Source organism: Trichoderma breve, chromosome 2 (genome assembly GCF_028502605.1).
Source record: "Trichoderma breve strain T069 chromosome 2, whole genome shotgun sequence".
Classification (NCBI taxonomy): domain Eukaryota; kingdom Fungi; phylum Ascomycota; class Sordariomycetes; order Hypocreales; family Hypocreaceae; genus Trichoderma; species Trichoderma breve.
In genome coordinates, this window is record NC_079233.1 from 6,297,585 (window position 1) to 6,323,411 (window position 25,827).

Below are 25,827 nucleotides of genomic sequence, written 5' to 3' on the forward strand. Positions count from 1 at the left end.
AGACGACCTCGATCCATTCAAATTCCACCCCCTCTAGATCTCTCAACAATGTCCCGCTTCCAAGACAAATCATCACGTCTTACTGCACGACCCTCTCTCCGGGCCATCGGGCGATTCCCTCAACCTTCTCACCTTCCCACCCCCCTAGTCGTCCAACCAGCTTCCCCAGACGCGGGACCCTTGGAGAGCATCGCCACAGCCGCGATTAGTGCGAAGCAGTGCCGATCCGGCTCGTATTGATGACGCAGTGTGCCGGCCAGGTGATGCGGGTTGTACGAGAAATGGGCGGGCTGGCGGTATGGCTGCGTGTTAGTTGAAGCCCAACGGTGGGCTGGCGGCATTTTGCCTGTTTGCCTTTGTTCTTCCTGCTTTCTCAACGGATGGCTTGTTTGATTCGTTCTGGAGCACTCTCTAGAACCCCTTCACATGTACGCACCCGCGATCTTTTCACCGCGTGACGGCGTGTACCACCAGCATATACGAACGAAAAAAAAGAATGCATAAAAACAAAGGACGGACGAAAATGCGGGTAGGCGTCGTCCCAGCGTCCACTCTTCCCAGCCTCTAGCTCAGGTAGCTTGGTAGGCTTGCTTCTAAGGTCCGCAGCGGAGTAACGTCAAATGCCCGGCAATGCCCATAATTCTTGTTCGAATAAGGCAAAGCTATGTGCAACCGCCGCTGCGGCCGACGATTTCGACCCGAGGGACCCGGCAAAGCTTGACCGGGGGTGTCGTTTTACAGCACGCCTGTTGGATTTTTAGGAGGCGAAGAGGAGGAGCTGAGTTAATACGGGAGGGATCGTACGCCAAGGGACGTTTTGTAGTTGAAGCTTGGCAGATGTCAACTCCGAAGGAATCGTATCCACACGTAAGGCGTTGACAGTTGAGATGGCCCTTTCATAAACCTACCGGTACGTATTGTTAGTCGCAGCTCTGCCTGTTGCATCGGGTTTTAAATTCCCGAGCAGCCTGATCGGTCCACAATAACTGATCTACGCGTTTGTTGTACGATTACTGTATCTTGCGGTGGTAGGACAGGCTTCATGCATGCGAAAAAGCGTACTACCGGCGTTGTAAGAGTGGTGACGAGAATAACGTGTAGCGCCAGTAACACGATGGTCCCTTTGGAATCATAATGACAAGGACTGAGGAATTCCTTTTCTCGTTGCATAGGACTTTTTGATTCTTCTCTTTTCGCGATATCGGATGGACTAGTACTCTCATGCTGGCAATGCATCTGTAGGTGGCCGGCGGTGATACCCCATTAAAACCATTAGAACCCGATAACCCGAACGGTGAATCGCCGACGCCCCAAGATGGATAATAGTGAATCCCCTTGATAGAGCACATAGTACAGAGTACATAGTCTGAATTTTTGGCCTATTTTCGCGATGGGGCCAACCGTATCGTAACCATCGGGAGAGAGGTCTAGCAACAGTAAACAACTCTAGAGCTGTTTCAACTCATTCACACGGATGGATGCCCACTCAAGTGCTTGAACAGCAGAATAAGACCAAGTATATGTAAATATACAACGCAAATCGCCATCAATACGCTCAAATTCAAGATTTATTTAATACCATATACTGATTTATGATATCCATTTCCAACGTACACGCTATCCCATCAATTGATACTCCGATACCTGGGCCTAGTCTAGGGCCTCACACTGGGAACTCCTCGCCATCTCCCCAAAACGGAAAGTCTTGTCCCTCCATCTTCTTCATACCCGGCAATACAAAAACGACGCACTTGTTGCCGCTCATCATGACATGCCCGCCATCCACCATTTTTAACTTTTCGGCAATCCTCTTCGACGCGACATTCGAATCACTCGTTACAAGGCATATCTCCTTGATGCCAAACTCCTCCGTAATATAGCGAAGGACCCTTGTTGCACCCTCAGTGCCGTAGCCGCTTTTACGGTGCTCTGGCAAAACCATGTAGCCTATATCAATCGGAACTTCTGGTGTGCGGCGACAGAGATTAACGATGCCGATGCGCGGTCCTGAGGCATCTCCCAGGCGCGCAAGGTAGATGGCAGCATCTTTGGAGAGGCGGCCGTGGGAGTCGGATGGTTTTAGCATGACGGAGTAGGTTAGACGGCGAATATCTTTGCCGGTCCAGTTACCGTCTGTAGGACCCCCTCCAGGCATATCCATATTGAACATCATGACGACGAAATCAAGATCGTCTTCATCATTCATGTTAAAGAGTGTAAGAGCAAGACGCTCAGTGTGAAGAACGGGTGCGAAAACATCTTCGGGCTGTAGGCTTCCCATGATGGATGATGGTGGTTTGTTGAGTTGCCCTGCTGGTGATGAGAAAGTACCTATATGGAGTTGGCCCCTGTTGCTCGCAGAGAAAGAATGACTAGAATGAACGACGATAGGAAGTGGAGGGGATATTATTCAAGAAGTATTTAATAGTTCTCCTATTGTTGAACAACATATGGATGGCTTTTTACCCTGCTAGGGGTTCCGTCCTAGGGCTGACTCCGAGACTTCAAAGGTTCCAACGTTATAAGCACTATGCCAGACTAAACATCCGTGATTATGTTCTAGACCAATTTGCATGGTGGACGGGAATAAAATATAAGAGAAGAAGGATCTGGTCTTTGGAAACACCGAGCAGCTATCACGTTGGCGTCCAATCAGGACGAACTTTTAGGAAGCGGAGGATTAGCACTGCCATACATCTCCGCACCTATACATAACACGCCCACTTCTTGGCCCTACCTTTTCCCATTTTTGAATATTACGGTGGAATAGCTCATACCTATGTATATGTTAGCATCTTGGCACAACTCATCTTCAAAAGCTATTCATTATGTACTGATATAGTTGAGATTGCATTGGATTTACTTGCACGTTATTTATATCCGTAGATCAGATATAGGACCGCAACTTATAGCCCCCTCTCAGGCTTCAGTTTAGAAGTCGGCACTTATACCCCGCCAAGTGTAACTTCATGGCATAGATTGCACCAAATATGGGCAAAGTAGGTCAGCTTTTAGCAAACTATGAGAAACCGCATGAATCTTTATCAAAAGAAATGCAGACAGTAAATCAATCACGCGGGAATAGTAGAGGAAAGCTGCATGCTACCTGATGGCGGATAGCAGCGGTAGCTAGACCTCTTGTGGTTCGGCATTGGATCTCCCGTGTATGCAACCGGTTTCATTACCATTGGGATGAATAAAAGCCTTCATCAATTGATAGAAGCAAGATGCTAATCCCCCAATCACAAAATCGCATGATTCTTCGTCTGCAATCTTCTGCAAGGGAACCTGGAAGCTTTCAAACATGAACATGCGATGGAGGGTCTGATAAGCCCCGCTATCGATAGATGAGCTCCGGTTATCGGTGCTGTCAAACCGCAACGCCATGGCTTGGCTTGGGCCAGCCGGGCAGACATTTTTCTTTCCCAAACCTTCAACAAGCCAACAGAAACTGGCCAACTAGCCAATTCAACATCTGTTTGGCCGGAACTCGCAGACAAAGATCTTTTCCGTCCCTGCTCTTCCTTTGAGGAATTCCGCCTGCTGAAACGAATCGAGACGAGCGAACACGAATAAGCCCGACAGCCGTCTCTGCCCGCCATGGAGTCATTCGTGATCAAGACTCCGTGCTCCAGCGCCAACATTGGCCCTGGCTTCGACGTCATCGGCCTCGCATTGTCCATGTATCTCGAGCTGCACGTCACCATCGACCGCTCAAAGACAAAGTCGGAGCATCCCCTCAACTGCAGGGTGACGTACGAAGGCCAGGGTGAAGAGTCTGGCGATATTAGCCTGGATCCGCAGAGCAACCTCATCACCAGGGTTGCGCTCTATGTCCTGCGATGTCACGATCAGCGCAGCTTCCCGATCGAGACCCATGTCCACATCAAGAACCCCATTCCGCTGGGCAGAGGACTGGGAAGTTCTGGAGCAGCTGTTGTTGCTGGCGTGATGCTTGGCAAGGAAGTTGGTGGTCTGCACCACTTGGATCAGGACCGGCTGTTTGACTATTGCCTGATGATCGGTGCGTCTACTATTAAATGGTTTATGCCATGCATTGATACAACCATGGAACCTGTGCTAACACAATCCTTACCGTGCAGAGAGACATCCTGACAATGTCGGCGCCGCCCTCTTCGGAGGATTCGTCGGTACCTATTTGATGCCATTGAAGCCCGAGGATGCTTCAAGAGTTGAGATCCCGTTGAGTGAAGTGTTGCCTGCACCAGCAGGAGGAGTCGACACCGGCAAGCGACCTCCGGAGCCCCCACACGGAATTGGTCACCACATCAAGTTCCCGTGGAACAAGGAGATCAAGGCCGTCGCCATCATCCCCGACTTCATTGTCCCTACTCACGACGCCCGAGCTGTCCTGCCGCCAAACTACCAGCGTTCCGATGTGGTAAGTATCCAACACACTTACGGCACCTAAAAAAGTGCTCTTCTGGAGCTAACCATGTGGTTTCTTTAGGTCTTCAACCTGCAGCGGATAGCCCTGCTTCCTGTTGCTCTCGGCCAATCGCCACCTGACCCAGAGCTCATTAACCTTGCCATGCAAGACAAAGTTCACCAGCCCTACCGTCAAACACTCATCCCTGGCCTGTGCGAGATTGTTGAATCCATGTCTCCAAAGACCCATCCGGGATTCCTCGGCGTGTGCCTCTCTGGTGCCGGCCCCACCATCTTGGCCCTTGCCATTTCCAACTTTGAGGACATTGCCAATCAGATCATTGCTACTCTGAGAAAGCACAACGAAAATAAGAATCTGGCCTGCCAGTGGCTAGTCTTGGAACCTGCGGATGGAACCCACGTTGTTCGATCAAGCTGAATTGGAGATGATATCCAGTATAGGCGTTTTGGTATCTCCCCTCTTGGATGCTGACATTCTGGGCGTTATTGGAAAGATGAGTGAGATGAGCTGTAAGCGTAATGAATAATAAGATAGAACCCAAAATTGTCACGAGGCTTTTATCAACGAACGATTATGAGCGATGATTGCTAGATGAGGTGTAGGTACATTGGTATTTCACATCATATAACCAGTCCAATCTTGACAAATTCCAATGCAATTAGACCAAGTTATTGGGATCAATGTAAAACAACTTGGTCACTCCATCCAATGCCTTCTCCATATCGCCTCCCCAAGACTTTTTGCCCGCCTGAATCACTCGCTGGCGACTCTTCAACAGCTCTTGCGCGATATCAGGCCACTCCAATCGCGTCTTGGCAGGCTTCAAATCTGACAGTGAAAGATCAAGATCAACAGGGACGAGGCTTCCGCGCTGCTTCACAATCCTTCCGTCCACGATAACCGTCTCAATATCTGCAATTGAGGAGTGCAGCACAACTGCAGCCACGGGATCTTCCTCCGAAGCGCAGATCATGCCAGGAGTGAGACCGTCGAAAATGACAATGTCGGCGAGCTTGCCCTCTTCAAGAGACCCGAGCTGATCTTCCATGCCGATAGCTCTAGCGCCACCGATAGTTCCCAGGCGAAAGACTTCTTGCACAGACAAAGTGAGGTGCTTTGGGGCTTTTCCAGCCTCGATGAGAGCTGAGTTGCGGAGTCCGCGCTCTGCCTGCAAGCCGAGTCGCATTTGGTTGATGAGGCTGGATCCGTTGTTGCTGTGGCAGTCGACGCCGAGAGAGCTGATGGACTTGGTGTCGTCGCGGAAACAGACTGGATATCCTAGACCCATCTGGATCTCGGTATCTGGCGTTGACGAGATACTAGCCTTGACTTCAGAAAGTTTCTTGGCATCAGCATCTGTGAGGTTAGTTGCATGGGAGAGAAGAATGTCTGGACCGAGGACGCCATGGCCCTCAAGCATGTCCACAATGGAATGTTGACCTTTCTACCAAGTTAGCTTCCCAGGATCATACAATTGATTGAATCATAGAGCCAGGCAAACTAACCGAAGATTGCGCCGCGGCAGTAATGAGTAGTAATGACCTTGGCTCCAGCTTGTCGACACCGCTGATACAGATCCGTTACAGTCTCCTTCGGGAGGAACAAGGCGTCAAATGCCAACCCAACGCTTACTCGCCCACCGCCATACGGACCAGCCTTAATGAGCTCCTCGACTTGTTCGACAGCCCATCTTGGTAGAAAATCCGTGTCCACGGTGATTTCGGGCTCCCACTGTTTTACTCTTGTGGTGGGTGCATAGCAGAAGGTGGAGCGGATTCCTGAGGACGCAGCTGCAGCGATAGCATTTGTGTCTGAAAGAGTCAGCCGGTGACTTATACACAAAAAGAGTTTTACAACTTACTGTGAGCTGGTGAGTAGTTCATGTGCGCGTGATCCACAACTGTGGTTGTGCCCGCGTTCAATGCCTCGAGACAGCCTCCCAGCTCTCCCCAAAAGATGTCTTCAGGGGTATAGTTGAATGACTGCATATTGCCTAATGAACATGTCAGTCACTGCGTTGAAATTGTCTACCATTACATTAAGAAGCTTGAAACTTACCAGCGGGGACATACTCAAGCAAGCTGTGATCCGCATGTCGCCCCTTAAGCTGCGTCTGCCACACATGGTGATGCGTATCAATGAATCCGGGAGACACGATCTTGCCGGTGCAGTCTATTACCTGCGTCTTATCAGACGGGGCGTCTATATGAGCCGCAATGCGAACAATCTTGTTTCCCTCAACGAGAAGTGAGTGGTTTCGAACAGCTGCAACAGGTTTGCTTTCTGTTGTGCCTGGCACCAAGATGGTGGCATTGCGGAGGAGGATTGATGGAGCTGACATGGTGGGCACTTGTGTAGCGATTCGCTGGATGGAGCTTGTATACTTGTATGCCTGTTTAAAGAGTCCTTCACTTGGGAGCAAGATGTCCCTTATATACTATATGAACGCAACGCAAGCGACAAAATAAATGTGATAGACAGTTCATGCGATGCGGAGAGGCCGGAATTATGTTTTGGTTGATAATGTAAAGCCGAATCGGGACTATACCGTCTGGTTATTTACGGGCCATTTTAGGACGTAACAGTGACATGACACTATCTCGATCAAAAGAATCGCAACTCGTCCCGGTTTTGTTTACTGTCTCATAAATATATAAACATGTTCATTGTATCAATAAAGAGTCATTTATTAGCATTTTGCATTGATTTAACAGTTTGATGGTGACTTGAAGCATCGTTCATGCTGGCCGTTTGTAGTGAATACATTCCATATTATTGAGGGTTTCTGAACATTAGCGGATACAGATGTAACATCCCATACTACCGCGATCAACCACTCCATCTCCCAACCGACATAGAGCTACACATTGAAATAAACACTAAAACATCACATGCAGGGTTCACTTATATCCTTCGCCTCCACATAATCCACTTATGGAAGAAATTTATAATCAGAAGCTGATTTTCTTACTTCAGATACGGAGTATCGGATGAATGTTTGATGGATTTCGGAATACCGCCGTATGCCGAATTAGGAATACACGAAATAGCTGACGAGACTAACTGGGTTAGAGGCTCTGGCTCGGGTCGATTCTGTCGGAGTTTTAGCGACCTCACCATAAAAACCGGTGGAGTTTATAGGTGGTGATAATGTCCGTTTGGGGCAGACTTAAAAGCCCTGTGGAGAATGGATTTGACTTACACGCAGTCGAGAGAAGAGCAACAGATTGAATCGAGATATAAACAGAGCAGATATTTGCAGTCATGACTTCTCAATCTACCCCAGAGTCAACTTTTGACCATATTATTCTTCTTATTCCACATGCCCAGCTTAAGTCAATCCCTCAATGGCTGTCAGAAGCCTTTACGATTCTCGACGGTGGCGTGCACGAGGGCGGCATGACTGAGAACAAGCTCATCATTTTCCAAGACGGCTTGTATTTAGAGCTCATTGCCTTTGTCGACGGCTTAAATCCGCAGCATAGAGCAATGCACCCGTGGGGCAAGCAACCAGACGGACACATCATCCACTGGGCTCATACCATCCTGAGCCGCGAAGAAGAAGAAGGCACGAATACATCAGAAGAACGGTTCCGTGCTATCCAAGCACGAATTCAGGATTCGAAAGTCGGAATTAAGTACCTTGATCCAGAGCCTGGGTTCAGGACAATGGCAGATGGATCGAAACGCATCTGGGCCAATGCTATTCCCAACTTTGACAACTACAAAGGGCAAGTCTTGATCAATCAACAGCCTTTCTGGACAATTGATCGCACTCCGAGATCTCTTCGAGCACCTACTACGCCAGAAAATACGTCTCATCCATCAGGCGTTGTTGGCGTCGCCGCAATCTCTCTGTTCATCAAGGATAAGCAGACGTTGGATAACGTGGTTCCTCTCTACAATGCTATTTTCAACAAGTCTGGTGTTGAAGAAACCGTGTCAGATAATGTTGTTCGATATAAATGGGAGGGCGCAGCGCCTGCTCACAGTGAGTTTGGAAGGAGACACTTCTACCTCTATCACGGAGTTGAAGGGGCCTTTACTGAGGAAGAGATGGCTGAGGCTAATGGAGTGGTGCCTGACATATTCATTAAGCTGTCATTGTACACTAAGGGAGAAGCTGGCGTTGTCAAAGGAACTCTTGTTAAGGGAACGCTCATTACTCTTGAGTTGATTCCAGTTACATCTTCATAATTCTAATGTGTAGCATATCTAGAGGGTGTCAACACATCATATACTTTGCTATGATCCGTATTTCCATTAATCAAGAGCTCGTCTCTTTTCGTTTGAGAAGAAATGAGCGATAGGTCTGCAGCTCACAGAGCGATTTTGCCAATTCAACCTCTTCGCCAAAAGTCGGATATCCTCCACTAACTCTTACATCATAATTTCTCTCAATTTCTTTAGCACTAGCTAAGGATTAGCACATCGAATAAGGTGACTGAGCTAGACAGGGAAGCAAACTTACACATGCTGAGCGCCGGAACTTAGCTTGAGAATTAACCAAGCAAATAGAGAGGGAACAGAAGGCATCTGTTTTCCTAACACGTCTTTATAGGCTGATTTAATCCCACTCATGGATAAACATCCACCAGTTATGGATACTGTCTTGTGAGTGAATCTGCTATGATTCTAGTTTGATGCTTCTGTTAGCAGTGTACTTGCTGATAGGTTCATATTGTCAAGATGGATCTACCTGGAAGACTCCAGCAGCAACTTTGCCGATATCATCAGACGCCTAAATCGTGGTTAGCCAATCAACTGCAAAACATAACCTGCGCAGAAATATCCATACAACGAGTGCTATATCCGTTTCCTTTCTGAGTCCCTGAGAAAGAATGGCAACAGCAAGCGATCCCATAAATCCATCAAAGTTTTCCATAAAGAAGCCAGGTCGCACGATACTACAGTGCCCCATTAGCCGATAATATTATCATTATGTTGCTTTTCTGCACTTACGTCCAATTCAAGCCTCTTTCACCAAGGCTCTTACAGTAGAGCTCAATCTCCCGCTTAGATCGATGAGATGCATCAAAGGCGTCATCCAGATCTGGACCAGGCGGGATCGTACTCGAATAAACGAACGCGTCGATTTTAAACTCGAGTGCTAGATCCGCAAGCATCTATTTTCCCAACGATTTATTCTTGGTTCTGTTCTTTCACTTGTTCTTTGTTGGGGAGCAGATATGTGTTACCTTGCCTTGCCTCTCCTCTTCGTCGCTCTTGTTTCCAAGGCCCGGATAAGCGAGGACAATAAAGGCCCCAAAGATGCCGCCTTGAGCAGCTATTTCCGAAAAGATCTCTTTAACTCTTGCCCCATTGTTGAGGTCGCCTTGGATTACGGTAATGTCATTCGCATGTGCCTTTTCAGCCTCTAGGAGCAGAACCGTGGCAGGCGAAGTTGTATTTCGCGTCACGGCCCAAACGTGGTATGTTGTATCAGTTGGATCAGTTGCAGTTGGTGAGTTGAGAAGCGCGTGTATAAACGCCCGTCCCTGTCGTCCTGTAGCACCAGTTACAATAATGTTTCGTCGAGGCATTTCGTAGAGCTACTATTTACAGATGAAGCATTGGAATGGAGGAGGGGGAAGAATCGGTCTGCGATGGTTGAGAAACAGAGATTGGTTGATTGTTGGTAGTGCTTATATGCGTCTCAGCTTAGTGGAATATCGTGGTACATGGATATGTAAGTACCTGCTGATACGCCTGCCCATAACGTATGAAATAGACATGATTCTATTCCCTACTTGCTCTTTGATTCATCAGTATTTACTTGTCCCCCTCCAGTAGGGCATTTTGTCTCAGTGTCATGCTCATTTTTTTGTCCCACTTCATTGTCATTTTCTCATTTCACGTTGTCCTCTTTTTTAGGTCCCATGTCAATCTTATTCCATTACAACCGCTTCTGCTGCCGGTCAACAATCCGGGGTATTGGGAAGTTAAAAACATGGTAAAGGATATCAGTAATCTGGATCGTGGAAGGATTCCGTCTTGGCATTTATGAATCAACTGGGGCGGAAACTCAATTAAAGGTGCGTCACTGGCTGCCCGATTTCGGCCGCCGCTAGCCAGACACAACTCAAAAATCTTGATTGATTAGATTGATCCACCCCACTCAAGTCAATGATTCTTTTGATGATTAACAACATTTAATCCTTCATCACCTCTCATCCAACCTGCTCTCTCAACCTAGCGATCAATTGAGCTCGCTATCACTGCAACCATGTTCTCTGCTACTTCCAGGGCGGTGCGCATCGGCGCCCGTCGCGTTGCCCCCCGAGCCGCATCGATCACCGTCGCGCCGATGCCCAAAATCTCCCTCGGACAGAACACCAACATCGCCCGTTCTCTGTCTTCCACGGCGCGCCTGTCATATGCTACCACCACAAACCCGAACCCGCCCCTGGGCAAGAAGAACGCCTCCAACGAGACGCCATCCCGCATTGGCCTCATTGGAGCCCGCGGCTACACTGGCCAGGCCCTGATCGATCTTTTCAACGACCACCCCCTCATTGACCTTCGACATGTCTCTTCTCGAGAACTTGCAGGCCAGGAGCTCAAGGGATATACCAAGCGCAACATCGTATATGAGAACCTGTCTGCCGAGGATGTCGCTCAGCTAGACAAGGACGGCAAAGTGGATTGCTGGGTTATGGCTCTTCCCAATGGCGTCTGTCTGCCCTTTGTGCAAGCTCTTGGCCAGAGTTCCAGCTTGATCGTTGATCTTTCCGCCGACTACCGATTCGACGACTCATGGAGCTACGGATTGCCTGAATTGCAGAAGCGAGGCACGATTGCGCAAGCGACGAGAATCAGCAACCCTGGTTGTTACGCTACCGGCTCGCAATTGGCCCTCGCGCCTCTTTTGGAGCATCTGGGAGGACCTGTCAACGTTTTTGGAGCCTCGGGCTACAGTGGCGCAGGCACAAAGCCCTCGCCCAAGAACGACGTCAACCTTCTCCGTGATAACCTGATTCCATGTAAGGGATAAGAACTCGTTTACAAGCAAATAGGAAGCTAATTTTCAACAGACAGCTTGACTGGACATATCCACGAGCGAGAAATCAGCCATCAACTTGGTGGTGCGCCGGTCGCATTTATGCCGCATGTGTCAGTTTATCCCCTTTTCCTCTTCGTATCTAGAGACTGACAATCATCTAGCGCCTCCTGGTTCAGCGGCATCCACCTGACCATTAACATCCCCTTGAACAAGACGATGACTTCTCGCGATATCCTTCAGATCTACCAAGACCGATATGCTGGCGAAAAGCTCGTAAAGATTGTTGGCGAGCCTCCCCTTGTAAAGTCGATCCAGAACAAGCACCATGTCGAGATTGGCGGATTCGCTGTTGACAAGACCGGCAAGCGTGTCGTTGTTTGCGCCACGATTGACAACCTCAACAAGGGCGCTGCGACCCAATGCTTGCGTAAGTCCTTTCGAGGAACGACGACGGACAACTGCATTTCTAGTTTGGCTAACAACTATAAACAGAGAACATGAACCTCGCGCTCGGATACGACGAGTATCAGGGAATCCCCATCGAGTGATCAAGTCAGTACCCAAGTATTAGAGTCCCTTCAGCAAAGCCCCAGTATTCACCATCCAAAGTTGGGGGAAGCCTCCCTGTCGAATCAGAAAAGAGGGGTCCGCCAATCTACAAGCGGCCCCAGGAGAGGGCATCACAAGTATGTACCGAGAGACAACTTGCAAGGGGGCGATGGAAGACTAACAGATTATTCGAGTGTATCATTATGCTAGCTATGAGAGACGAAAGCGTCGGGGCAGTTTAGGCGTGTCCGGTTTGTAACTTATGTTGTCATAAGCCATTCCCAAAAGAAGTGTGGCAAAGGGAAAGAGATTTACTTGCATATATACTGCACTTAAATTACTAAAATACAACTGTCTATAATCGGCTCCGAATATGAATGATTGCATAAATCTGGCCATACCATTTTCTTATCAGATGATTATTTGGCAACCAGCAGAACTGTAGTGGTAGAGGCTGCTAAGTACCGCCTCGCTTTGAAAACTTTCCAATTCTCTTTTTCTACTTCGACTGCGAACATGGCAACATAGCAAGTGGTAACTATGAAACTGCTCTTTGAAATGGAACCAGTTTTAATGCTGAGCAGGTATCGTAACAATGAGCAATCAGCGTAATCTAGGTATGCTGCTCAGCAGATGTTTGCAAATTTATTAATATTATCATAGGGTACGCTTTATATATAAGGGGGAAAAAAACAATCGCTAATCGACCGCGTATTTCATAGAGAGACCATCCCATTGCCCACGATCCCATTACCACATCTTTTGCCAATCCTTACACATGCCAAACCAAGTGCGGCAAAATTTACCATATTCTACTATAAGATTCGTGTGATGCCATGAGCCCATAGCTGTATGAGCAAGTCTAGCTTCAGGGTCGTCCCAGGGTTTTTCACCCATTCTGCTGGGTTGCTCTTGCGTCGGACTAAGGTAAAGACGAGTTAGTAAATAACTCAAGCACAAAGTAACTTGAAGTAAAAACATACCTAAATCCGGTGATAGGAAGAATTATCACATCACCAACTAGTTTTGTCTTCCCACCATCTTCTCGACCAGTCAGAGCATTCCATCTCAAACCGTCCTGCTCTTCTAACCACCAACTAGTAGCCTCTGTAACAGCCACCGGTCCGGTTCGCACGACTGGGTCGTAATGCAAGTCAGAGACGCTGACAATCCCCGGCGTATTCTCTGCTCTATCCCTGGCTTCTTGCGCTTTCTCAACGATACGATCCAGGAAATATTGGAGGATGGGCTGCTTCGGAGCGGACGCGAATGCCCAGTTTGTGAGTTGAACAGGATAAGTGTATGCCCAGCGCCAGTGATCATCTGTATTCGGATCCGCATCGCATTCGATCCCCCAGATTGCATTAACTGGCTGTGACTCTTCGTGGCTTTGACTCAGACGCGTTAATGCGGTATTGTCCAAACCATATTTCTTTCCAGTCTCCTCATCGGCCCATTCGGAGACGTCGTTTGTGTGAATCCACGTAGACGGATGTTGAAGTGGCTTTGTATCAACATCACCATACTAAAAACACCAGTTAGCATTCAAAACAACTGAGAAACACGATGTTGCTGGAATCAAAGACTTACAATGCCACCAAACCACTTGCAAGCTATTATCCGGAAAATATCAACCTTCTCCACAGGAGAGAATACTTCGATAAAATCAGTCGTCAAATCTTTCTCTTTCTCCTTTATCAATGACAAAACGCCTTCGTTATCCCAAAGAAAATACGCCATGCGGCTCATTCCAGAAGGGGGTGAGATGGAATCTACCAGCCAATCTTCGATGTAGGAGACAATCATCTCCTTTGTGCCATTCAGTCTAGTAGAATCCCATTTTTGATGAACCAAAAGGGGGATATTCGAGAATGGAATGTTTCGCTCGGGATTCGATTTGGCGGCGTTTGAAGCCAACTGAGCCGCTTCAATGATCGTCTTTGGCGGTTCTTGATTTGCGTCAATCCATTCCGGGGGGATATACCATGCTAACAACAGTTTGTTAATTGAGTCTGCTTGCTAATACATGAGATTGACACCAAAGTTTTTAAAAAGCTTTAGGTGCTAAGAGCAAATTTGCGTTACCTCCTCCTTTACCCTTCTCAAAAGAGTGAATATGTCTATATGTCAAGGGGTATTTGACGCGAAGTGTAATTGCGTCCACAACTCGATCTCGAGCTGGAACAGGCTTGAGTGACAACAGCGTCCATACACAGGAGAAAAGAATTATAGCGGATAAAAGCAAAGATCGTGGTTTAACCCTCAGTCCTCGTGGTTGAACACTTATCGGGAGAGATTTGGAGAGAAATGCCATGTCGGCGGGATATCTTGTCTCCCGTTTGATGGCTGTGATAAACGAGTGGCACAAAGGAGGCAGAAAACAAAGATACAAAACCAAAGACAAATCTGGGAAAGTACGGCCATAAGCAGCCCTTTTCAGTGATAAGTACTTAATACGGGTTCAAAAGTTGCAACTTATCAAAGTGGACCCAATCACAATCTAGGACTCCCTGTCATGTCCAAGTCCACGTATCCTTCCCGGTAATGGTACCCGTCTAGTTGTTTAAAAATAGGCTACTCATGTCATGTCGTATACAGATTTGGGAGTTAATTTGTCAACTTGGACACCGATACGCGTACGTAAGAAATTTACGGTTAGGCGGCATACAGCCAAGGCGTGAAGATATGCTTATTTTCATGCTGTCGGTATGTCAATATGAGACTTGGCATTGAGGCTCAAAATCCTGCCGCTGTTTAGTACAAGACCATCACTTATATACACAGGCGACGAACAAACTTCAATTGTTTTCAACCCTTTTGAAGAGAACCACAAAGGCTTCCCCTTTATTGTTGTCATGACTAGCTCCATCTTAGCTCACTAGCTTCTTGACAGTTGATCGTGTTTTCAAATGCTACTTTCAGGCAGTGCAAAACAGTGTTTAACCCAGATTGTTGAGTAATTAGCCAATTATCGTGAGCCTTTAACTGCGTTGAAAGACATGTTTATTTACTTTGACACTTATTGGGTCAACTGCCTTACGGGACTGCCTTACGGGACGCGCGTCTGGTTGTATTTTCCAGGGCTTCAGTGGATATGGGTGGGGGTAACATGCCGAATTGAGCGCTAGACTTACGTGTGTAGCTAAATTCGATGCTCACTTTCTTCCAGAGCCTCTTGAATTATTCCTGCCACTCAGGGAATTTTCCGTTGTTGGCTCCTGTATATATTGACTGTGACTGGCCCTTATCATTTCAGCCCTATGATAACCATCTTCATTGCACCTGAGAGGGGTCTCAAATTTTTATGTAGTCAAGTATAATATGGATGGTTGATCTTGACAGTATCATATGAAGTTGATTGGTCACCCGAATCCCTCAACTAACTCCTACAGAAAGAGACTGTTAAAATACGCGTATCTTCTAGAAATGCAGCATAATAACATGCATTGTACGATACGAACAAATTCACTGCATACAAGCTTACAATAATAGAGATCCCCCAGAAATTGAATTCTCGCATTGGCATTGCATCAACTTTAGAGCCATCAAAGGTGAAGATAAAGAGTCTCTTTATGCATATGAAAGTTAAATTTAATGTTGCCCGAGATCTCCCAAAGAAGCACTCTACAAACACGAAACTGCCATGGAGCAGAAGCGGTCGGATGATATTCAAGATTTCTTTTCATACAAGTCTTGTCAGTAGCTACTCTCATTGCTTAAGAACTTCGTGTCCCACCTTTCACGGCTCAAGAACACCCTTCTTAAGCAAAACCTTCGCTTTAGTTGCCTCCTTGCGCACAATAGTCTCCCTTGTCTGCCTAAACCTCACAGTTCCATACCTCAGCAATTCTCCAAACGTCCCTTCTTCGCAGTCTTTGCCCGGGTTCTCATCCCACAGAGTCCCAAGATGCACGGAATGGGTCAAGTTCTTGCCATGAGTAATCTTTTGCATGCTGGATTTGGTCAAGAGTCGCCACACCAACTCAGATGCCTTTTTATACGCTTCAGACTCTGGGTCGATATCACGCTTCAGTGATAGCAAGTCGTACATCTTCTGACCCGCCCTATCGAACCCAACAGTCATCTCACCACCCCAGTTTTCAGCTTGGACGTCCCAGCAGAGGATATGCTTTTGCCAGTAGTCAGAGCAACTAATACCATCCCCAGCGTCTTCAAGCATACAGAGCCGTTGCCAGCAGACAACTTGAGCAATATATTCCATGAGAGTCAAGGGGGAGACTTTGAAGTCCCAGGTGAAGTTGGCTTCAGAAGCCCGCTCAAATCCAATGTCCTTTGAAAATGCAATGAGGGGGTCATCTGAGATGCCCTCATGGCTATTGCGGCCTCTCCAAATGTGTGTGAATAGCTGATGCCTGTAATAAGATATGAGACATGTTGTCAAGTCATGGGGCACAAAACTACTTACCACCGTTGGATAAACGGATCACCCCTACGAGCTGCCACAAAATGGTTTGCTATGGTTTGGCCAAACATTATTGGCACAGCAACTTGGTAAGGTGAATGTGGATCCTCAAGCTCATCCCAACAAATTCGATCCAGGTGTCTGATTAAGATGCAGCCCACATCCATATTCACTCCGCCATGAGTGTAGAGCAAAGCACCACGAATAAAGTCTGCTGAATGCTGTCCTGTGTAAAGGCCATTCATGGTTCCCTTGATAAAAGTCTCCGGAAGAAGATCAGCAGAGACAAAGTTAAGAACATGGTTCGGCGAGCCAGGAACTGTATCTAGAACGCGTACGGTCCATTCGGAACCAAGAATGCGCACCCAGTCAATAACATTGTGCTGGCACCACTGGGGCATGGCCTTGACGCCGGCATGCCAATAGGCCCAGACATTCTTTTCTGAGGTGACAGGAACATATTGGGTAAGTGCATCGAGAATCACTTCATTTGTACGCTCGTTTGTGATGTCGACAAGCGTGAGATCTGCTTGGAACTCTTTTGTGATATCGAATGTAGAAGCCATGGTTGGATGTGGGATTGACCTTTGATTTGATAGACAATGATGACCCTGTGACAAAGTGCAATCTATCGCAGGGTTTATATACACCGAGAACACATGGATATCTTCTACTCAGATGACATGAACCCCATTGGCAATGGATAATTTTCCCCTAACGGGAGAATTTTACGACTACTTTAAGTAACGTCGATTACACTATTATTTACCATCCCCAGTTGCTATAATTATTTAAACCAGCATCTCAGGATAATAGGTTGTCGTTTGACAGTTAACGCTGTTGGTCCACATGCTCGTTCTCGGTTACAGGTTAGGGGCTGCGCAAAGGCTCTAGTGAGCTTTAGGCAAACCATTGAGTGAATCCTTCAGCGGCGTGTAAATCACAAATTTGGGATTTCTACAACAATTGAACGCCCCTGGGTGTATGAAGTGAGCTGGATTAGGGTGCACTGTGTTTATAAGTAATGTAGGTAGGAACGGAGCAGGAGTCCGTGAAGCAAGTCCGGCTCCGAAACTGCGGGCCCGACATCGCCGGATTTAAGTGGCTTGGCGATGCTCCTCTACGGAGTAGAATCCTGGATATGGCCAAGATGGCTTGTCGTTTATCTCATGCCGAGATTACGATAAATGCCTGCCCCTTCCACGTGCTATTTTCATGCGCATGCTCTCTGTTTCATGGAGTAGTACTTGATTTGAGCTGGTGCAACGGGACGGATTGTTTGAATGTCTTGGCTGTGTCGATACAATAACCTTGCCATGGCACCGACAAGTTCTCTTCAAACTCGAGTATGTTGGCAGCCAATTTGGTATCCTCCGGAATAGATCACACAGCTAGCTGACCGACATCAGTCTAACTGCTTATCGCACACCAACTCCAGTCAACATCGTGAACCTTGAGCTCTACTGTAGACGTGCCGTAGTGGATACACATGGCAGTCGCTTACTCGCCCGGCCGTGGAAAGGAGGGCTTCGCTGGCAGCCCTTTATGCGAAGGGAGTTGGGAATGATAAAGGGTCTTGATACAAGTCAATCTAGACTTCAAATGCTCAACCAATTACCCTGAGAAAAGGGGGCCGTGATGTGAAAAAAGGAGACCTGGAGGTTAATGCGCCTGCTGGTTTCTGTTGGGCGGTGCGTGCCCAAAGAGAGGCATCAGGTGCTACCAAATCAATGCCCAGCCAGCCAGCCATGTCGATGCCGTCCCTCCATGTTCCATATTATCTCATGCAGCCTGCAAGTTACCAAAGCTTTAAGCCCCTCTTTTGCTGACGCAGTTGCGCATCTCAGCGATCGGCTACTGGCACGGGGTTTTGCATGATGCAGTTTCACAGGCGCGTGCGGGTCCCTGAGCATGAAGGAACATGCAGGCACAAACAATCAACTGCCATGCCGTGTCTTGGGTTTCTCGAATAGTAAAAAAGACCCTTTTTTTCTCTAATCAGTCTTCATCATAATCTTCTTTTCTCCTTTTTAGTTTATCTTTTTTAATCCTCCCATCTCCTCGCAGTTAATCCACGTCATCACACATCGATATATGCTTTCTCGTCTTATCAGCCCCAAAATCTTATCCATCCCTCATCACGCGAACCTCGGCTCGTTTGGCTTGCTGACCGAAGAAAAAAACACTAGCGGGACCCGAGCCGAGCGAAAAGCCCGCGCCAAACCCCTGCATTCAAAAAGGCTCGGTTCCTGGATTTTTCGCCTATACAGGATCGCAGCTCTCCCGTTTGTGCATGCGCCTCTTTGTCGCATTCCAGCCACGCGCGACACTAGATTCACCTCGATATTTTGTTGTTATACAAACGGACGCGGGATCTGTTTTTTATATCCTCTTGCGCGCTTGGGCAATTCCGAAATAGCCGCTGGATGCACCGTTAGAGCGTTGCTGCTGCCCGACCCCCCAAAAGTGTCCCGCACCGCCTTTCGGCACCTGAGTGTCATCGATCGCGAACTCGATGCGCGCGCCTCAACCCAAGGCAACACCAAATCCTGATTCTCGCAAAGGGGAGATGCGTGGACGCCATCAAGAGCGAGCCATGTCGTCCTCTAGGATTGGCGGGTTCGCCCTGACCATCCCCATCATTTCCGTGGCCGTCGGATCGATGGGTTACGCTGCCTGGCGCATCAACTGGCCTGCCCTGGTGCAGTCGTTTCTGACGGGCCCAGGCCGAACATCGCGGGTGTTGCTGCTGCTGTTCATCGTCTTCAACTGGAAGACACTTCCACTTGCGTGGACCGTACGTGATCCCTTCTCACCCTGAGGCTTGATCCTGTACTGACCGAGCTCAATCCATAGTATCGCATCTTCTATGCCATGCTCTACCACATGGTCTTCCGCAAATCACAAAAACTCGGGCCCCGTGCCCTCTTCAAGCCCATGATCTCCGATACCAAAGCAGCTCTGCTCGAGATCGACTACAACCTCCACAAGTCCAACTCCACCTACTTCGCCGACCTCGACGTTTCACGAACACACCTCTGCGCCTACCTGCTGCGAGACCCCATCCGCAGCATGTCCAACAACCTCAAGACAAGGCTTGTCCTTGACCCGCGCACCGGCCAGCCCGTCAAGGGCAACTTTGCCATTGCCCTGGGCTCCGTCATGTGCAGCTTCAAGCGGGAGATTTCACCATACCAGTCCTACGAGATCTGGAGCCGGGTGGCTTGCTGGGACCGCAAGTGGCTCTACATCATCAGCTACTTTATGCCCAAGGGCGCTGCCAGACCTACCGAGTGGCTGGATCCCAACTTCCGGCGCGTCCGGACCAGGGACCACAAGGATGCCACCAGCGGCTGGGAGAAGAAGATTCATGCCACCGCCATGAGCAAGTACGTCTTCAAGGTCGGCCGCTTTACCGTTCACCCTGCCATCGTGCTGAATGGCGCCGGCTTGCTACCTCCTCGACCTGGTGGATGGCAGAGTGGCGAGAACTATCTGGGCGACGAATCGGTAGACCTGAGCGATGTCAACCTGACAGATGATGGCGAGTGGGACTGGCGTCGTGTCGAGGCTCAGCGCCGCGAAGGCATGAAACTGGCCTCGCAGTTCCACGCCCTGGACGGACTTCACGATAGCTTTGATGGCGGCAACTATGGTGCCCTGGCCAGATTCGGACCTGGCTAATATCCTCTTTCGACGACGAAATCAAACTACAACCTGCGACTCCTCTATAATCCTCCTTTTTGGTCCCCCTTTTCTTCTTTTAATGTTTAGACCTTGATACAGTCTAGTGCGTTTGGGGAAAACTTTGAGGGAAAAGATGCTTTGATGATATAATGACACGATACACTAGACTAGAACTGCTCTTCAGCTGTTACTAGAAAACCTGGAATGATAAGATATGTTCTCCTGCTTAGCTGTTCCCTTACACGCCAAGTCTTGTCATGAAAACAGCCGCCAATTGTTGTACAATACATGTGCTGAGCAAATGCATGGCTCTACCTGAAGAGCGTTATTTCTGAATACCCAGCGTTCGATTTGCCCTTTCCCATTGCCGTTCCTAACCCCCTCAGATAACATTATAGCAAATCCCCTCCGTTTACAAGACCATCATCGTCAACAGTACGCCAATGGCAGCGAACGCCATCCCGATTTCGTCCGAAAATCGGCCGGCGCCAGACGTGGTGGTTGCTGCCGGCGATGCGCCTGTGGTGGAAGCCGGATCGGTGGACGTGTTGTTGACGAGAAACCCGGCAGATTCGCAGAACTGGACAACAGTGGACGCAGCTTCTGTTTTTGTTTATAACAATCAAGTGTTAGGGGAAAAAAACAACACGATGCAATGATATTTACAGAGAGTTGACCAAAAGGGGAGGGGGGAATCATACGAGTCATGTCTTCGAGCGAGCAGTTTGCCTTGGCGAGGCACGGCGACACGATTTTCGTGAGCTCATTGATCTTGGAGCATCCGCAGGAGAGGTCGGTGAGGGTACACCCGTCTTGGGCAACGCCGTCGACGATACAGTTGATGGAGCATTTGGGCAGGCTGTCGAGGAGAGCGGTGATGTTGCCGGTGGTGGACGAAGCGCAAGCCACGAGGGCTGCGAAAAAGAAGACGAGGATGTGGACGAGGGCCTTCATCTTGGAAACGCGGGAAGAACTACAAATACAATCTGGAGAGAGAGACTCGCTCTGCAATGAGACAAAAAGAAGAAAAGAGAGTGTTTTTGCTCGACAAAGAGAAAGAAGATCGGGGAACTTGTTACGGGATCACACGGTATACATCACACAGAAAACCGGCTGGCCAAAGGAAGAAGGGTACCCCCCAGCAGGACGAAATACATCGCTCACTTTCTCTCTTCCCCCATACTTGACTCGACCCGGTCTTCCACTCACGATGCGCGATGTTACCCCCAACGCAAACAAGGGGGGGCTAACACCGTTCCAAGCCAAGCTGGGGGATTTTTAGCTCACTGCCCATCACAGAGCCTAGTTCCTACAAAACTGAGCTAAGGAGCCGTCAAGCCATGCCAATATTTCCCGCGTATGCAGCCACATTTAACCGCGAAGAAAAAAAGAGAAGCAGGGCCCAGGGAGGAGGGAGGAAGTGAAACCCGCTATCGGGAAGGGTTGGACGGTGAACTGACTAGGGGAGGGGAGGGGAGGGGAGGGGAGGCCAAGCAAGCAGCTAGGGGGGTTTTTCTTGACAGGATTCAGGCACCGTTTGCTTGTTTGGTTGCATGGTGGCGCACTTTTGGTGGAAGCTGGAAGGATTCTTCGTGGAGGGTCGGCGTGAGCAGCGATTTGCTGCTTTTATTTTTTAAAGTGAGGGGGGAAAAGCCATGTTTTGCTTCTGACTGGCAGATGGCCGAGGATGCTTGATGCTCCGACGAGACAGCCAAGCCCACGGAAAAGGACGATTCACGGAATGAAATGTTGGGCGAAGCTGACAGGGTTTCGTGCTCTAATGACATATCCCGTAGGATGCCAGACCAGGTACCACGACTAACAGCATGCTACAGCGAAACCCGAAATAAGCGTCCGGTTATATTAGTTTAGGATCTCTTTTCGCACGGACCAATGTATGGCGTACTGTGGCTGGTACAGTGTCCATCGCAGCCAGCTGTGTATTACATTCTTCCTCTACCTACCTATGCTCTTACTCAAATCCATCCGAGAACGTCAGGATCGGTTGATGATGCGCCGGAGCTCTCACTTGCGTTGACTTTCATTGCAAGTAAAGATTTGACACCCCCTCGCATACGAAGACGACTCCTTTCCCCAACCACCATGATGAGCTCCTTGCCTCTACTTGCACTCCCTCAATTCTACCGCGGCCACAAACCCGAACGAGAAAAATGCCCAAATCCTTTGATGAACTCGACAATGGAACGGAACATGGCTCTGAGAAAGGAACGGAACCCGGCCCAACAAAAGAAACAGAAGATAATCCCGAGAACAAATCATCTATTCATACAACCTATATGGCCAAGACTGTTCAAGCCAACGATGCGCCGCTTTGAGACATACTCCATAGCCACTCCTAGACACCCTGAACCTCTCCCACTAGAGAATTACATTTGTATCATCGCCCTCACGCATGACTTGCAAAGTCTCTTCTCTTATAGAGCAATAGGCTTCCTCCATTACAGCCCTGACCTCCAAAACCTAAGAAAGAGCCTTATTCGAGATATGAGGCCTTACAACGATGTAGGGAACCCTCTTCACCCTTGCAGCTGCTGTGACACGTATCTTCATGCAAGGCTGCCAAGCGGACCAGTAACTTGAGTCGAAGCGCCCAACAATTTTTGTCTGAGTTGAAGCAAAGGAACCCCGCACCTGCCATATCCTGGCGATCTTAAGAAACGTGGAAGAACCAAGTTGCAAACCTAGCGTTGAGATAGAGAGCCCTACCGCGTTCCTCTATTTATGAACGTCAAAGATGGCTTCCACTTCAGCTGAGATGCCTGAATTCTCTGCTGCAGAGACAGTCCCGACACTTGACACGACACCGCTGCATTCTCAAACCGCCTTCCGCGACTTGGTGCGCATGGCACTTTTGTTAATTATCCCCATCTACGCCCGAGTTTACCTTTTCTCCTCAATCTTCACTGCCTTCGGACACGTTTACGTCATTAGCACCACTAGTATTTGCGTTGTCTATTTCAGCAAAGGCAAGATTAGTCTTCATTCAGTTTGGGACATTATCTACGGGTTATTGGTGTCTAGCTTTCCAAGCTGGGGCCCATCTATCTTAAGCTTCCTCTGGGTTGGGCCCAAGATTCAAGGCTGGCGATGGGAGGTTGTTTACTGGACGTTTGTTGCAAGCCGGTTAAATTACTTCTTGCCAGAGAACTATGGGAGCGACGTTGAGGTAAGCCATTATTAAGCTGTCCTACAATCACTACTCAAGTTCTAACTCGAGCAGGAACTCATTAGAGAATACCGGCATGCTTATCCGAATTTCCAAGGCTATGTTACCATAATCTCCAGTGCTATCGTCTACTTTGCCCTCTGGCCAAAAGGATGTTCGTGGCACGAAGTTCTCCTTATAATCTCCATCATCGGCTCTTTCATTCAATACGGATATCTATTATATCTAAACTATGCGTAAGTTCTCCTTAACTTACTCACAGCGGGTAGATATTCTAACACTGAAGTAGCCATCTCCAAAAATTTGGAAAGACCGTGCGACAAGATTCGTGGCCGTATAGAGGCATGTATACAAGAAAATGGGCCCTTGATGGGCGAGGCCAACCGATACGTATCAACCACACGTTTGAGGAATGGATGAGATTCCTTGCAACTGGTGATATCAATCCCAAGAATCAAGAATAAACTCGTCGCTTGTGACTACCTGAGTTTGAGAGTATTGTGGTGTGGTTCAAGAGCAGTTTTGGATAAGTTGGACAATTATGATGCTATAAAGCATTACAGAGCAGGCCACCAAAAAAACAGAGGAAACTTCCATACCAAGATCCTACGGCACTGCTAGGGGTATAAACAAATTCTAGGGAAATGTTATCCAGCATCCCAAATTCATTATCCAACACCCTAGCGACTGCGTGGAATGCAAAAAGAATATAAATAAAAGCCACCTTTATACTACCATCACTACTTTCTGCTACCATCACTACTTTCTACTACTATCACTACTTTCTGCTATTATTTACTATTATAAATATATTCTTCTAGTATCTAAGATTATTCTTTAGTCCGTATAGCTTTTATGTAAGACATGGGATGCTGGATAATAAACTTGGGTGGCTGAATAACCGCTCCCAGAATTCTAGAGGTAGACATGGAACAGCCCAATGGGTAACTGTTAGATGGGCTTATTCAAGTGATACTGGTGACAATATTTAGTTCGTACTGTATTAGCCACAAGTCCCACATCTTAGCCAGTGCGGAAAGCGATACTAAATACTGTAATGGCCAGGGCCGGTTAAATATTGAAAAGAAGCGCACAAAGCAGGAACGAGCTCCAAAAGCTGACCCCGATCTACAATCCGTAGCCGCTTCCGGCAAGCTTCTGGCATTTCCTGTCACACACTTAGCCCGCGTTAGTTAGGGGAAAAAGGAAGACGGCGCCAAGATGTTGTAATTTCAAGACTGATCGCCCATTTGGCGGCCGTTGCGAGTTGGGTGTGTTAGTGGTTGGCCGGAGTGGGCTTGGCGAACCTTGAAGACTTTTTATTTCTCATCTCATCTCGTTCTTGTCCTCTCGTGGCAGTTTTGTGAGAGCTGACAGATGATGGCGTGTGACAGGGGAGTGTCTCGGCGCTGTGCCGAATACTCGTACTCTTGTGTCGCTTGGCGCAGTCAACAGCTTTTGTGGTGACAGGCTTTATTTACATCACAGTTTACGAGGCTTTTCATAGCGTGGTAATATCAGCCAATACGAGTGTAATACGACCCCGTCTGTAGAGAAACCACAACAAGTAGCTAGGCCACTTGACCAGAATATGAGCTACCCAGTACTTATCTATGGATGAACCAACCTATCCATTGTATGCCCTCATCAAGTGAAAATGTCAGAAGCCTATCAGTTGACATGAAAATATTTTTATCCACAACGGCAAGATTTTCTTGACTCGGTGCTTGACTCTATATTGGTCATCATCATATGAGCTTCTGACCATCTCCACCATGAGGGCATCCAGTTAGAAAAGAGGTAAAAACTTCCAGCGAAGTTTCAGAGTGTAAAAAAAAAACAGGATTACCGTCATGGTGTTGACGGGTCCCCCTTTGCATCAAGAATGGGCCCCATCGAGTAACCAAGCTTTCGCCGGGCAATCGCATAACTATCGACCTCGACAACAAATCCTCTGCACCCGATACCACAGCCGTGACACCAAAACGTCTACCAACCATCCATCTCCAGTCGACATCGCCGCAGGCCCTGCTCCTACACCACCCGGCTCGGACTCGTATCTTCATCCATGGGGGCCAGAGGCGTAGAGAACAGGGTTGGCAAAATGTCTCGCGAAGACGGATTTAGCAGCAGGCAGGGCCAGATGCCTCAGCTGGGCCAAGGCGCGGAGGTCAGCCGCAGTGCTTCTATGGCGGCGCGTTTCCGCATGCTCCGAAAAGGAGACGTCCGGGGACTTTCTCCCAAAGCCTGGGTCGTGAAAGATATCACGAGACGCTGACGAGCAGCATCTCCGTCTGTAAGCTTCGAATGGCGATTTGTTGAGCAAAGGGGGATGAAGAGAAGAAGAAAAAGAGAAAACTCTCTGCATCGAGCTCTAATTTTTTTTTTCTAGTGGTGAATTTTTAGTGGGGCGCAAAGCAGTAGGCTTATGCATCAATGCAGTACAATGCTGTTATCGATTGTGTCTTCGACTGCCTGCGGGCTGGGAGCCAATCCGAGCGTCGCGTTGAGAAATGCTAGGTCGCTGCCTTCGTGCCTGGAGCTGCAACTTTTGGCCTATAAATCCT

At 48.2% G+C, this 25,827-nt stretch overlaps 11 protein-coding genes across 11 annotated transcripts; 5 read left to right on the plus strand and 6 right to left on the minus strand.

Annotated features, from left to right (window-relative positions):
• Window positions 1–1,663: 1,663 nt before the first annotated feature.
• Window positions 1,664–2,281, minus strand: T069G_04123 (acetyltransferase (GNAT) domain-containing protein; the record flags this gene model as incomplete). Its single annotated transcript, XM_056171333.1, has 1 exon — window positions 1,664–2,281. The coding sequence occupies one exon, from the start codon at window positions 2,279–2,281 to the stop codon at window positions 1,664–1,666; it is 618 nt and encodes a 205-aa protein (XP_056032225.1).
• Window positions 2,282–3,600: 1,319 nt separating this feature from the next.
• T069G_04124 (uncharacterized protein) lies at window positions 3,601–4,828 on the plus strand (the record flags this gene model as incomplete). The annotated part of the gene is made up of 3 exons (XM_056171334.1): window positions 3,601–4,024; window positions 4,104–4,402; window positions 4,472–4,828. 3 exons carry the CDS (start codon window positions 3,601–3,603, stop codon window positions 4,826–4,828), a joined length of 1,080 nt encoding a protein of 359 aa, XP_056032226.1.
• Window positions 4,829–5,069: 241 nt separating this feature from the next.
• On the minus strand, window positions 5,070–6,752 carry T069G_04125 (amidohydrolase family domain-containing protein; the record flags this gene model as incomplete). The annotated part of the gene is made up of 5 exons (XM_056171335.1): window positions 5,070–5,851; window positions 5,917–6,001; window positions 6,044–6,201; window positions 6,273–6,404; window positions 6,470–6,752. 5 exons carry the CDS (start codon window positions 6,750–6,752, stop codon window positions 5,070–5,072), a joined length of 1,440 nt encoding a protein of 479 aa, XP_056032227.1.
• A 923-nt stretch (window positions 6,753–7,675) lies between these two features.
• T069G_04126 (glyoxalase-like domain-containing protein) lies at window positions 7,676–8,608 on the plus strand (the record flags this gene model as incomplete). The annotated part of the gene is made up of 1 exon (XM_056171336.1): window positions 7,676–8,608. The coding sequence occupies one exon, from the start codon at window positions 7,676–7,678 to the stop codon at window positions 8,606–8,608; it is 933 nt and encodes a 310-aa protein (XP_056032228.1).
• A 70-nt stretch (window positions 8,609–8,678) lies between these two features.
• On the minus strand, window positions 8,679–9,954 carry T069G_04127 (nmrA-like family domain-containing protein; the record flags this gene model as incomplete). Its single annotated transcript, XM_056171337.1, has 6 exons — window positions 8,679–8,823; window positions 8,883–9,046; window positions 9,111–9,152; window positions 9,210–9,318; window positions 9,374–9,537; window positions 9,610–9,954. The coding sequence occupies 6 exons, from the start codon at window positions 9,952–9,954 to the stop codon at window positions 8,679–8,681; spliced, it is 969 nt and encodes a 322-aa protein (XP_056032229.1).
• Window positions 9,955–10,637: 683 nt separating this feature from the next.
• Window positions 10,638–11,962, plus strand: T069G_04128 (semialdehyde dehydrogenase, NAD binding domain-containing protein; the record flags this gene model as incomplete). The annotated part of the gene is made up of 4 exons (XM_056171338.1): window positions 10,638–11,394; window positions 11,446–11,524; window positions 11,576–11,841; window positions 11,907–11,962. 4 exons carry the CDS (start codon window positions 10,638–10,640, stop codon window positions 11,960–11,962), a joined length of 1,158 nt encoding a protein of 385 aa, XP_056032230.1.
• A 751-nt stretch (window positions 11,963–12,713) lies between these two features.
• T069G_04129 (uncharacterized protein) lies at window positions 12,714–14,277 on the minus strand (the record flags this gene model as incomplete). The annotated part of the gene is made up of 5 exons (XM_056171339.1): window positions 12,714–12,885; window positions 12,947–13,343; window positions 13,389–13,488; window positions 13,554–13,951; window positions 14,049–14,277. 5 exons carry the CDS (start codon window positions 14,275–14,277, stop codon window positions 12,714–12,716), a joined length of 1,296 nt encoding a protein of 431 aa, XP_056032231.1.
• Window positions 14,278–15,702: 1,425 nt separating this feature from the next.
• T069G_04130 (capsular polysaccharide synthesis protein domain-containing protein) lies at window positions 15,703–16,952 on the minus strand (the record flags this gene model as incomplete). Its single annotated transcript, XM_056171340.1, has 2 exons — window positions 15,703–16,336; window positions 16,390–16,952. The coding sequence occupies 2 exons, from the start codon at window positions 16,950–16,952 to the stop codon at window positions 15,703–15,705; spliced, it is 1,197 nt and encodes a 398-aa protein (XP_056032232.1).
• Window positions 16,953–18,982: 2,030 nt separating this feature from the next.
• T069G_04131 (uncharacterized protein) lies at window positions 18,983–20,070 on the plus strand (the record flags this gene model as incomplete). The annotated part of the gene is made up of 2 exons (XM_056171341.1): window positions 18,983–19,183; window positions 19,243–20,070. The coding sequence occupies 2 exons, from the start codon at window positions 18,983–18,985 to the stop codon at window positions 20,068–20,070; spliced, it is 1,029 nt and encodes a 342-aa protein (XP_056032233.1).
• A 415-nt stretch (window positions 20,071–20,485) lies between these two features.
• On the minus strand, window positions 20,486–21,027 carry T069G_04132 (CFEM domain-containing protein; the record flags this gene model as incomplete). Its single annotated transcript, XM_056171342.1, has 2 exons — window positions 20,486–20,676; window positions 20,775–21,027. The coding sequence occupies 2 exons, from the start codon at window positions 21,025–21,027 to the stop codon at window positions 20,486–20,488; spliced, it is 444 nt and encodes a 147-aa protein (XP_056032234.1).
• A 1,801-nt stretch (window positions 21,028–22,828) lies between these two features.
• T069G_04133 (uncharacterized protein) lies at window positions 22,829–23,724 on the plus strand (the record flags this gene model as incomplete). Its single annotated transcript, XM_056171343.1, has 3 exons — window positions 22,829–23,260; window positions 23,315–23,496; window positions 23,550–23,724. 3 exons carry the CDS (start codon window positions 22,829–22,831, stop codon window positions 23,722–23,724), a joined length of 789 nt encoding a protein of 262 aa, XP_056032235.1.
• Between the last annotated feature and the right edge of the window lie 2,103 nt (window positions 23,725–25,827).